This window comes from Micromesistius poutassou, assembly GCF_964030765.1.
Source record: "Micromesistius poutassou genome assembly, chromosome: 19".
In the NCBI taxonomy this organism is placed as follows: Eukaryota; Metazoa; Chordata; class Actinopteri; order Gadiformes; family Gadidae; genus Micromesistius; species Micromesistius poutassou.
In genome coordinates, this window is record NC_140289.1 from 15,060,150 (window position 1) to 15,072,649 (window position 12,500).

A 12,500-nucleotide genomic window follows, 5' to 3' on the forward strand; every position below is an offset into this window, starting at 1 on the left:
CAGAGAGACAGAGACTTTATATCAGATAGACTTTATATCAGAGAGACTTATATTTCATATTTAAATTTCAGATGGACCTCTTCTTCTCAAAGAGTCTTCATGCCAGCGCATTATTGATATTTAATCTGTGCTGTGGGTTAGTTCATTTCTATTCACTACGTAGGGCCTACGGTACATAGAAAATATAAACACAGCAGGCAGCAGGCATAAAAAGAGAGAGGCCCAAGAGAAGCAGACCCATCCACCCCCCCTGAGTCCCTGACCTTTCCCTGCACACATCTCTTTGGTTCAGAATGAGATGTTCTCCTCCACAGACCAAATTGATTTAGAGAGAAATAAAAACCCTCGGTTGAGTGAATGAAAGGTGGATGGGTTTTATTATTCTTGAAAATCGAGAGGGAGCTTTAAGTTACAAATACCTCTGAAAAGAGAGTGACTCATATTGTGTTTAAAAGTGTTTAAAAGGGCTTTTATTATTATTATTTTCCTCCCTAAAGAGTAAAAGGGATGATTATAAGAGGGGGTTAATGTCAAACCCCTCATAGAGGACTGGGGGCACCCTCTCTTGTGAGTGCAACAGTAGAAGGGGCGGCATTAGCTCAGGAGGTAGAGCGCGTTGGCTGGTAACTGCAAGGTTGCTAGTTCGATCCCCGGCTCCTCCTAGCTGAGTGTGAAGGTTTCCCTGAGTGACACCTCACCCTGACTGCTCTTGATGAGCTGGCTGTCGCCTTGCGTGGTCGACTCCGCCGTGAATGGGTGAGTGTCAGTCAACACTGTAAAGCGCTTTGGATAAAAGCGCTATATAAATGAGGATCATTTAGAAGAGGTTCTTCTAGAACAGAAAATAAGGTGCATGTCCAGGGGATTCTTCAGTTTTACGAGGATGAGGCGACATGAGGGCTACATTTATAGTGTGCTCCGTGGATCTTGGGGTGTCAGATTCAGGGGATTCTGATACGACTATGTATGAGTAGCCAGAAACGTGCATGGGCATACACCTAGAAACAAAAACACACACAGAGAATACCACACATGTTAACATACCTGTCTCTAGAGGAGAGGCTGACATAATCATCCCCTTAGGCTGTTATTCTTCATAGTCAATCTGTGTGTATGTGTGTGTGTGTGTGTGTGTGTCATGCTTGTAGGTGTGCAAGTATATATCTACTGTATATCCCAAGCTACTTCTCCAGTGAATTGGATTACTTACCCTCGCTCAGAGGGATTACGACATTAACACTTTGCATCTGCCGATGCCAAACAGTTCACTCAAAGCCGTCGTCAGTCTTGGATGCGCTGCACTTGCAGGGCTCACGATCTCAATCAAAAAGCGTTTCCCCGTCCTCCCCCCCTGGATCAGACGTTTCCCAGTGGTCCAGAAGTCCTAGATTGATATCTGGACAGAGCGGTGCAGACCTATACGTCATTTCCACAGTTTTATTGGAAACAGCATGAAGGTGATTGGACGAGGTCCAGGTCTCGTCAGAGCCGGCCGTCCGTCCGCGAAAACATCTGATGAAAGCGACCTGCCGCCGCAAGCCTCCCGTTAATGAGGACATTACGAGGGGGAGACGGGGCTTTGGTTTCGCACACACACACACACACACACACACGCACACACACGTGCGCACACACACACACACACACACACACACACACACACACACACACACACACATGCGTGCACACACACACACACACACACACACACACACACATACACACACACACACACACACACACACACACACACAAACAAACTATATCAACAGCATTCTTACATGGACCTACACACATAAACATTATACCCACAGTGTGATGATCCGGGCTATTCTCATGGAGTTGGTAGTATATATTTATCCCTGGTCCAGTGGCCAGAGCTGTGGTAGCGGCAGTGAGCACAGAGAGAGAACACAGAGCTTTGATGCACATGAAGCCTGAAGTGCACCAGCAGAAGAGCAGCCACAGCGAGCCGTTTGGGAGCCAATGGGGATTCATTAGGGTTCACACCTGCAGACAGCACAGAGAACACGAGTGGTGAGGAGATTCCATGGCCACGCTTCACCACCCGTAACAAGTGTAGTAAAAGAACACAGGAGTCCACCGGGTGTGAGAGTCATACATCCACACCACAAAGCACTGCCAGCCATCTCATTTGATTCCAGTAAACCATCAGCTTGCTAACTGTGTAAACTACCTTTCTATTACTTTAACCTGCCCTTTTAAGTTTATCTGTTAGCAGCCTCTCGTGAGTCGTAGCTTTTGTTTAGCTGACCCCAACCGCCTCGTTTGCAGATGACAGTTACTGTCTGACTTGGAGAGAACGATTCCCTGGATGGATTCACTTATGGATGGCTGTGTTTTATTCTTCAGATATTTTCCTCTGGGTTAAATAGCTGCAGTAGAAAAGTAACATAGTGAATGTTTAACCCTGCATTATGGTCTGTAAGCTAATTCTTACAGTTTGCATCTTATATATCTTTGCTAATTCTGGCACTTTTAATACTATGTGCATTTATTCATTTTCTTTCTCTCAAATAAACTTAACTAAAGTCAAAGTATGAAATAAACCATATCAGAAATAACTGCTCCTCCACCCCTGGGTGCTGAGCCAGAGGCGTTCAGCGCAAGGATCTCTTTTGATCAGGAGCCACCGATAATAATACCAGGAAGTGTTGCTGCACTCAGCAGCGCACAGGAAGGGATGTCTGAAAAGTTGAATCACCAAAACCTTGATGTACTGGCAGCTGTTTGGGCACCAAGACAACGATTCCAATGTCCTCATCAGCCCCCCAGAGGGAGTTTATGACCCTCAACCTACTCCGTTGGTCAAACTGTTGTGCTTATAACTTCCAGTGGTTTTTTGAGCCACGTTTTGACATAATTATTATAGTATTAGAGTATCAACTTCAAGTTAGACCTCTAGAAACTAGTTTCTGGTATTGACTTCAGGTTAGACCTCTAGAAAGTATTTTCTGGTATTGACTTCAGGTTAGACCTCTAGAAAGTATTCTCTGGCATGGCAGAGCCGCTAGCTCAATGCAGAGGAATTATGGGTTTAAAACGCACATGGGGAGATGGGGGTGTTGGTGGTGGTGATGGTGGTGGTGGTGGTTTGGGGGGGTCATTACTGTCAGGTCATGGGGATGAGGTTCCCCTGAATATAAGACTTCAACCCCCAGCTGGCCTTTAGCGAGCATGATGTGCTTCTGGGTCCAGTTCCCGTGGAAACACTTTGCCACATGGAGATCATCACTTGTAGCGTTGCTATCTAATGCTGTAAATGCCATTTGATAATGGCATTTAAGATTGGCACGCTTCATGCAAACACTGAGCCCTGAAGCCAGTCTCTGTGGGTGAGTAATAATGAATCGCAGAAAACAAACTTTTTTTCTGGTTTGTTGTGGTAGCCAGTGTGTTTGAGAGTTCTTTGGGGTTTGTTGCCTCGCTTGTTTAGATGTTTTTCTTGTTTATTGGTGTATGATACAATCAGCCAAATTAGGTTTGATATTCATCTAGCATGAAAAAAATCCACCCAGCTGAAACAATAAAGAACCATGTTGTTCTCATCGCAGTCATTTCCAATCCTCAGATGATTTTGAGATTGAGTTACAACATTTGCTTTATAAAAACAGCAATAACAACCTTAACATAACATAATAACATAATATGACTTCATGTTTTTCCAAGTCCTTAAAGAGCAATCCAATGCAAACAGCGAATGTTGGGACAGCATCATCTATAAAAAAGAAGGCACCATCTTTGGTATAGAAGTAGTTTGTATTTGTATTGTTTTCAATTAGTATCTCGTGTTGATTCTACTACTGTGCTGTACTTGCAATTTCACGCTTCTATAAAGTATGGAATGGTGATGTCCGATGAGTTAGTTAGTTATGTAAGTTAGTTCTTAGTGCTTGTCCAGTCTCTAACCTAATGATGAATCTTGCAGCCACAGGAAGTGCAGTCCCATTGACACTGTTGAACACTTAATGACACACCTTAAACAAGTTAAAGGTGTGTAGGTAAGATTATAGAGCTCATATCTTTGTGTTAATGTTAGAAACGGTGTCAGCTAACAGTGAGTGAAGCGCGCTGTGAGAATATCTGTTTCGAGGTGACTGCCACCCAATCTTTTTCATGGCATCGATCACTGTGATTGGTTCAGAGGAATCTATCTTGCCTGTCAATCACAGCTGGGTGAAACACAACCTTTCTCTGGCGGAGTAATGTAGGCCTACACTGTAAAACTTTTCACTGTAAAATTACAGTAAAGTACGGGCAGCAGTTTCGCCAGTAAGGTTACGTTTATTTACAGTAATATTACTGTATAATATATAAACACAGTAGATTACTGTTAGAATTTTCGCTGTAAATTTACATCAAAGCCGTACAGTGTGGGGTAGAGAGGGAGCGGGGGAGGGAGAGCGAGCTTTTCTTGGCTTGTCTTTCGTCTGCCCGCTCGCTCTCTTTACGAGCTGACCCACTTCCACCCGCCGACCGAGTGCTGCTGTGTGTTACAGCGGAGCGGCCGGCGGCGCGGACGCACGGTGGCAGGGCCGAGGCGGCGGACCGCTCGGTTCCGCGGCGGAGCTGGGAGCCCGCAGCCCAGCTGGACGGGAGCCCCGTGGACCGCTACAGCGTCAGCGCCACCAAGCCAATCAGAGCGCAGCACCGCCTGGCCAAAGCAGGCAGGGACAAGGACGCCCGCGTTCCGCTACTGGAGGATGTAGGTAAGATAGAGAGAGAGAGAGAGAGAGAGAGAGAGAGAGAGAGAGAGAGAGAGAGAGAGAGGCTACAAGAGAGAGTGAAGAGATGTATTACATGAGTATCCACCCATCCACCCTACCTCATGTCTGTGTCTGTTTTTTTGTCTGTGTCTGTGTGTGTGTGTGTGTGTGTGTGTGTGTGTGTGTGTGTGTGTGTGTGCGTGTGCGTGTGTGTGTGTATATGTGTGTGTGTGTGTGTGTGTGTCTGTATGTATGTGTGTGTGTGTGTGTGTGTGTGTGTCTATGTCTATGTGTGTGTGTGTGTGTGTGTCTGTGTATGTATGTGTGTGTGCGTGCATGTGCGTGCGTGTCTGCGTGATAAACCTAAAGAGAGCTGGCAGCAGGGGGCACAGAGTAAAAGTCACAGAGAGGAAAAGAAAACAGAGGAGGGAGAGTTAGAGCACTTTAGATTCAGCAGGACTGGCTTAAGTAAAAGAGCGTGTTTTTCTGAGCAACCCCATTCTGCTCTTTCTCATGTGGAGGGCCCAGTACCAGCAGGGGGTGAGCTGGGACTCCAGGAGTGTGTGTGTGTGTGTGTGTGTGTGTGTGTGTGTGTGTGTGTGTGTGTGTGTGTGTCTGTTTGCATTGTGTGTACTTATGTCTATGTTTGCGTGCGTGTGTTCCTGAGAGACACATTTTTATCAACATATTACTTCATTATTGGATGGGCTCACCAGAGACGAACCACGCAACATTCCCCCTCACCCCTCAATCCATCTGGGGCCCGGGGCCCAAGCGGCTCTGCTGTGATTTCACTTTCTCTCGGGGACCTTATTTTTAGCTCTGGACGAGACCCACTCTCATTCAGTGCTTATTAAGACAGAACCAAAGCGGAGCTCTAGTCAGGGCCTGGTGTTTTTGTACGAATGCAGTTTGAAGTCTCGTCTGCATTTGTCATTATTCCATTTTCCTCTTTGCTTGGCATCCAGGGACCATACTTCATCAACGGTACAAAGCCTGCAGCCAAGCCCGCTTTTCCACATGCAACCCGGCCCCAGCTCCTATAACCCAATACCCTGTGTTGTGGCCGTCCATTGTATGTGTGTGTGTGTGTGTGTGTGTGTGTGTGTGTGTGTGTGTGTGTGTGTGTGTGTGTGTGTGTGTGTGCATGACACAGGGGTATAGACTGTTTTAAAGAGTGAGTGTGTGTGTTTTAAGTGCATGTCCTTTACATATGTTTGTGCGTGCCTGTGTGTCCGTGTGTGCATTTTCGTGTGTGTGTGCGTGACAGAGAGGCCCTGAGAGACTGTGGGCTTTATTTTAAGTATTCATCTATTGCATATCTGTGCTGTGTATGTTTTCTATCAGTGTGTGTGTGTGTGTGTGTGTGTGTGTGTGTGTGTGTGTGTGTTCTGTACGATCTGTCATCGCTTATTGTCTTCAATTGTTTATCGGTTTTGGTTGGCCATCACCACGTCCCTCTCCCTACATGGTTTCTGTTTTCGTGTGTGTGTGTGTGTGTGTGTGTGTGTGTGTGTGTGTGTGTGTGTGTGTGTGTGCTAAAAGGTGTGTGTGCTAAAACCCCACAGCGTGAGCCCCCTCGACATGTGGAGCATTCTTTAGTTTGGATTATTTATTTATTCGATTTAATTTCTCTCGAGCCGTCCTGTGGTCCGTCCGTCTCCGGCGAACGGTTTCACTAAAGCTCTGGCGCGCGGCGCCGTCCATGTGTTCCGGCCGTGATCCGCGGTGGTCCGTGACTCGGAGCGGACCCATCTCGGTCACTCGCTATCTAGCGCGCGCCGGTCGTAAATGAAGCGCCGTGCGGCGACTCAGCATGTCGTTAATGTGTCAACCACTTGTCTCGGCAACAAGGACGGATTAATGACTCATGAACTGTGGAGAGAGAGAGAGAGAGAGAGAGAGAGAGAGAGAGAGAGAGAGAGAGAGAGAGTTATTTATTGGGAGGCTGAAATTTGAAGCATTAACTAAGCTGACAGTTTGAACGAGCCTAAAACTTTTAATTGTGTAATTGTGTAGGCCAAGTACTTTCTGTTATACTATAAAATGTGGGGGAACGTTTATTGTGTGTGCGTTAGAGTGTGGGTGTCTGTGTATGTGTGTATTTGTATGGTTTGTGTGTGTGTGTGTGTGTGTGTGTGTGTGTGTGTGTGTGTGTGTGTGTGTGTGTGTGTGTGTGTGTGTGTGTGTGTGTATGTTTCTTAAAACCGACCCCAAATCTACCTTTACCCAAAATCTATGATTTATTGACAGGTTGAAAATGAACTCATTCAGTTCACGTTACCTCCATCCGTCCCTATAGCAACCCTATGTCTCCTCTGCTAACCCTGTAGCCACCCTATGTCTCCTCTGCTAACCCTGTAGCCACCCTATGTCTCCTCTGCTAACCCTGTAGCCACCCTATGTCTCCTCTGCTAACCCTGTAGCCACCCTATGTCTCCTCTGCTAACCCTGTAGCCACCCTATGTCTCCTCTGCTAACCCTGTAGCCACCCTATGTCTCCTCTGCTAACCCTGTAGCCACCCTATGTCTCCTCTGCTAACCCTGTAGCCACCCTATGTCTCCTCTGCTAACCCTGTAGCCACCCTATGTCTCCTCCCCTAGACCCTGAGTGGGCCAACCTGGACGGCTTCGCCGTGGTGGGGGGGGGACCGGTCAACGTGTCCTCAGCAGCAGGTAGGGCCCGTGGGACTGCCTCCTGTACACACACACACACACACACACACACACACACAACCACAAACCGAGCCCAAGAGTGAACCAATGCAGATGAGGTGTTGGAAAACAGGCAGTTGTTGGCGGCATGTGTGCCAGGAGGAAGAGCGGGTTGGCTGGTAAATGGAAGATTGCTTGTTGGATCCCCGGCTCCTTCTAGCTGAGTCGAGGAAGAGGAAGAGTCGAGGGAGCGAGACGCCTCGCCCTGACTGCTCTCCACGAGCTGGCTGTCTCCTTGCATGGTTGACGCCGCCGTCGGCGGATGGGTGAATGGGTGAATGTTAGGCAATATTGTTAACGCTTTGAGTGGCCACTGGTTAGAAAATCGTTGTTTAAATGCAGTCCATTTACCATTTACTATTGTGGTTCTCTGTGGTTATGGTCATGATGTAAGGGTGTGGTGTGTGGTGATGGTCCTGACGTCAGAGTCAGCTGGGACATGTTTTGGGCCACATTGGTCTCTTTCTTTTTGATCCACTGCTTGTCCTGTGTGCACACTGTCACCAAGACCGACATGCATGTTATATTCACATTATCGAAGACTCAATCTGGTTGTTTTTCATGCTATGCTTCTGATTCTGAATGATGTGTTGCCTTAAGTAATGTTGTCAGGACTTCAGTCATTTGGTGATAGATAGTAAAATAGTAATGATGGAAATATTGGTATCTTAGAGATAAATTTAATTAAGTTATTTGTTATATTGTACTTTGTTCATCAGTACTATGGAGATGTGAAAGTATATTGCTTTGAAATAACTAGTTACTTTTCCAAACCCTACAAATACAATCTGGCCTCTGATGTTTCCTATGCTGTACAGCTCCTTGTAATATGGGTTATTTCAAGATTAGGATAGGAAGTAGTAAGCTAAATGCTGGATTTTGTTTTTAATAAAAATAAAGCCCCTTCAAAGAGGTTAGGAAACATGTCGAATTTCCTGGAACTGAGACAACATTTCCTATGCACTCTGTTGCCTCTTGTCGAACACTACCTCAATGAATTTGGCAGTGCGCGCCTTTATTTTGAAGAGAAAAGTGAGCGATGATTCACAAAACAGCTGTTTTTCATCCTCTCTTGTGTTGTGTACATTGTGTGTTGTGGCTTTTCCGTTCTGTATATCGTAAACGGTAAGATCACATTTTACAGACGTCCAACTTGTTAGACAGCAATCGGATCTCCCCAATAAAGTTTTATTGTGCACTTTCTTGCTCACATACGTCAAATGTTTAATGTATGCAACATTTATGGTCTAGGACATAATGATAAACTCAGTGCCCTTCCTTAAAAATCTTTGGTTCAGGAGAATTGAAGAGAGCTTTGCAATCCACTGCAAGCTTCTCGCTGGATTGAAACTGGGAGCAGTCAAAAGAGCAGAGCTCAGGGGAACTACGGCAGACAGAAGCAGTGTTTGGGGTTACCAGCGGCCATGGAGTCGGGGTCTGCCCTGGGGCTGTCGGGCTGACAGCAGAGCCCACAGACCTGCAGAGGATCTCCTCTGATCTGGCAGTGGGCGCAGCGTGGAGCCTTTAGTTGTCAGGGAAGGAGACGGGGAAGGAGACGGGGAAGGAGACGGGGAAGGAGACGGGGAAGGAGGGGTAAAACTAAGGTATTTAGGAGCTGCTCTGTCCTATTGAAACCACATGGGGATTATATATATATATATATATATATGTATATATATATATATATATATATAGATCTCTTTCTCTCCCTGTGATCTACTCATCAGCAATACCATTAAATCAGTGTTTTTTTTATAATTTATATATGACTCATTTGGAACAGAATTTTCACTCAATAAACTTAGAAACCACAATAAAAAAGATTTAAGAGTATGATCGTAAACAGATTGGGGTGGGTCGCAGGAAGGCCAGGTGTGCCTCACACCACACACACACACACACACACACACACAGACACACAATAATTGGTCCTTATATGTGAGAACAGGTGCAGGGGCCAATAGGAAAAGGTTGAGAAAATAGGGGAGAGTGGAGGAGTTGGAGACTCACCAGACGGCGGTTGGGGCTTGGGGATGACCCAGCACCAACCACAGAGGAGGTAGAGGAGGAGTAGGAGGAGTAAGAGGAGGAGGTGGAGGAGGAGGAGGAGGAGGAGGTGGAGGAGGAGGTGGAGGTGGAGGAAGAGAAGGAGGAGTAAGTAATGATCCGTCTGGCAGCTGGCCTGGGATCCAGTGGGTCCACTCAGCTGTGCTAACAGAACACCAGAGAACTAGATACACAGACGCTAGGCAGAGACCTGGACAAAGAATGTGAGGTAGATGGAGAGATCAAGAAGGGGAGGTGAGGTGGAGGAGGAGGAGGAGGAGGAGGAAGAGGAGGAGGAGAATGTGGAGGAGGAGGAGGAAGAGGAAGAGGAGGTGGAGGAGAGAAAGTTCTCTGGGATATTTCTCTCTTCTGTCCAGACCCCTCATCCAAGGCCTCGTCTACTCTCTCCTCCCAGTCGCTGCCGCCACCACCTTATTTCACCTCAGCTCCATGTATTCCCGTCCATCTCCGGGCGCACGCAAATCCACTGGTAGCCGATCCATCACGGCGGCGGTTAGCCCGACCGCCGTGTGTGTGTTGGCCGGCTTGGGAGACGGCCTTCCACTGTAACCCGAGCACTGCTCAGACTTTCCACTCAAACTCCCGGGACCAGGGGTGGATTCCTGAACAGGTTCTGCAGACGCCCTGTGCCCTCTAGGCTGGGTGGCCCATTGGACACGTCATACAACGGCATGCAAGGGGGGGGCACCCAATCTCAGCTAACTATACCCCCCCGCCCCCCCAAGACCTACTTCAAGACCAAATCTAAAAGCAGGCTTTTAGGGAAACAAGGTCAATGATCCACTGCATCTGACAGCGATTAGGGGGAGGCAGGGTGGGGCGCTGGGGGTGAACGAAGGAGGGTTTGGCTCTGGGAATTAAAAGACCCAGCAAAGGGGGAGGCAGGGGACAGCAATTTGACGATCAACAACAATCCCACAAAAGTGTGTGTGTGTGTGTGTGTGTGTGTGTGTGCATGTGTTGTGGCGACGCATGTGGACACCCCCAGAAGAACGTGACTTTTGTGCAATTATGCCTCTTTCAATGAAGGGGCGGAGCCATGACTTACAGTCCTACTTTTCCGTTTAAGTGTTTTTGGCAGCCCGCAGACGCACAGATGTTCACCCCTCTCTGTCTGTTCTCTCCATAAGGCCGCACCGCCGGGCCCCTGCACCCGGCCGCTCCGGCCCGCGTGGCGGCCCCTGTGGAGGTGCCCGTCCCAGTGGCGCCGGCCTCACCTGTCGCCAGGGCGCACAGACGGCCCCCCCAGTCATCCTCGGGGCCCCGTCAACCCTACAGCAGGGCCCTGGGACGGCTCCCCCTGGTGGACAGGAGACAACAACACAGCACCAAGCCTCAGTCAGACCAACGCAACCGCAACGCCCACAAGCTAGGTAAGAGTCCAACCGTCACCAGATGGAGCATACGCCAATGAACCGTGACACTGTTGAGTCATAGTGAAATACAATGCTGCTTCAGTAAGAGGCTCCTTCACCTAAGTGAAGTATGAAAATACTCAGCAATGGCTGTGTCCTCTTTCTAAACAGATGTACTGAGTGTAAATAACTCATTGTGTGGTACAAGCCAGTGTCAAAGACGCATGTTAAAAACACAATACCGGGTGAGGAAGCGGTTTAAACCGTCTCTCCAGGCCTCACTTCTACATCTGTGGCCAATATCATTTGTCAAAGGGACTTTTGCACCTATCCTGCTAAAGAACAATAGTCCTGAGTGCGCTCTCGCCACAATGTTAACAACAGCAGGATTTTGGAGTTTGGTGACATGGTCACCGAGTTTGTGACCATGTGTGGACAAGATTAAAAAGGGAACCACCATACGAGTACTTTAGAGACGTTCTCATCACAAAGGCTGAGGTGCTACTGCTGTTGTTAAAATTGACAGAAGGCTCACGCTAAATCCTCTAAGATGCGCTGAGTCCACAAAACCTAGCCATCTTGACAAACCACGGCGGCGACGGTAACGTTTGAGTTAACCCAGTCCAGGAGCACAGACCGCTCTCTCGTCCTCGGCCCTCATAGCGGCTGGCCGCCGTTACGCGCTGGCTAGCGAGCGCTGGTCTCGAATTGAGCGCGACGCAGCGACGCGGCGTGTCATGAATGTGTCACGCGCTTGTCAGGAGGGGGCGTTACCATGGTTTCATGGGGAACTGTCCATCATGCTCACATGTGCAGGCTGTGTTAGTTGTTGTTGTGCAGCACGCCGTCCTGCTCCCAGACCAGTAAACCCCGGCCCCCGTGCCTGGTGTCCCTTTCTGTTCGTAGCCTCTGAGTCCGTTCATGTGGTGTCACTGCAGGCCCAGAGGACACCGGGTCGCCGGAGCAACCCCGCCAGCCGGCCCGTCCTCACCAAAGCCAACGTGCCAGGTACCTAGAATCAGTCAGTTACCCCCCCCCCCCCCCCCCGCCCACATTTGGTTTCTCCTGCGCTAGTGATAAAGACTTCATTCACATCGTGGCGACAAATGAACAGTCTGTTGCTGTTCCTGACTGAACAAGCGAGCTATGTGGTAATGTTATAAATATTACACTGGCTAATACCCCGATTGAATTACATCAGCAAGTGGAGGAATTGAAATAAGAACATTTGGTTGACTTACTTTTACTACATGGCTTGTGTATATATGTTATATCACTCTTTACTCTATCCTTGTGTTTGTTACAGTTTTTGCCACTTGCTTGAACAGTATAGACACATGCTTAGACCAAAGTAACACAACTTGAAGTTTTTGAAACTATACCTTAAACACATGTAACCATACCTTAAACAAAAGCGCTGCTTTGCACTTGGCAACACACTTGCTCCTGCACACTACACACTATTTCATACATGAGACACTTTGTTCAAAAATGAAATCTCAGCATACCATTGGGAAAACACATCTATTCAAAATACAAAACACATTGGGTGATTGAAAATACTTAGATACACACGTGAAAACACTTACTTACAAAACTGAACACAAATCAGCCAGCTTCAAAAAGGCCTCAGTTA

At 47.7% G+C, this 12,500-nt stretch overlaps 1 protein-coding gene across 2 annotated transcripts in view; it reads left to right on the forward strand.

Moving 5' to 3' along the window:
- fndc1 (fibronectin type III domain containing 1) overlaps nt 1-12,500 on the forward strand; it is a gene marked incomplete at its 5' end in the record, with an annotated part of 39,958 nt that overhangs the window by 4,039 nt on the left and 23,419 nt on the right. For both annotated transcript variants that reach the window (XM_084483471.1, XM_084483472.1), the window contains 4 exons: nt 4,521-4,730; nt 7,332-7,403; nt 10,640-10,882; nt 11,771-11,872. In XM_084483471.1, the coding sequence (XP_084339597.1) occupies nt 4,521-4,730; nt 7,332-7,403; nt 10,640-10,882; nt 11,771-11,872 (627 nt within the window). The remainder of the gene's footprint in view (nt 1-4,520; nt 4,731-7,331; nt 7,404-10,639; nt 10,883-11,770; nt 11,873-12,500) is intronic.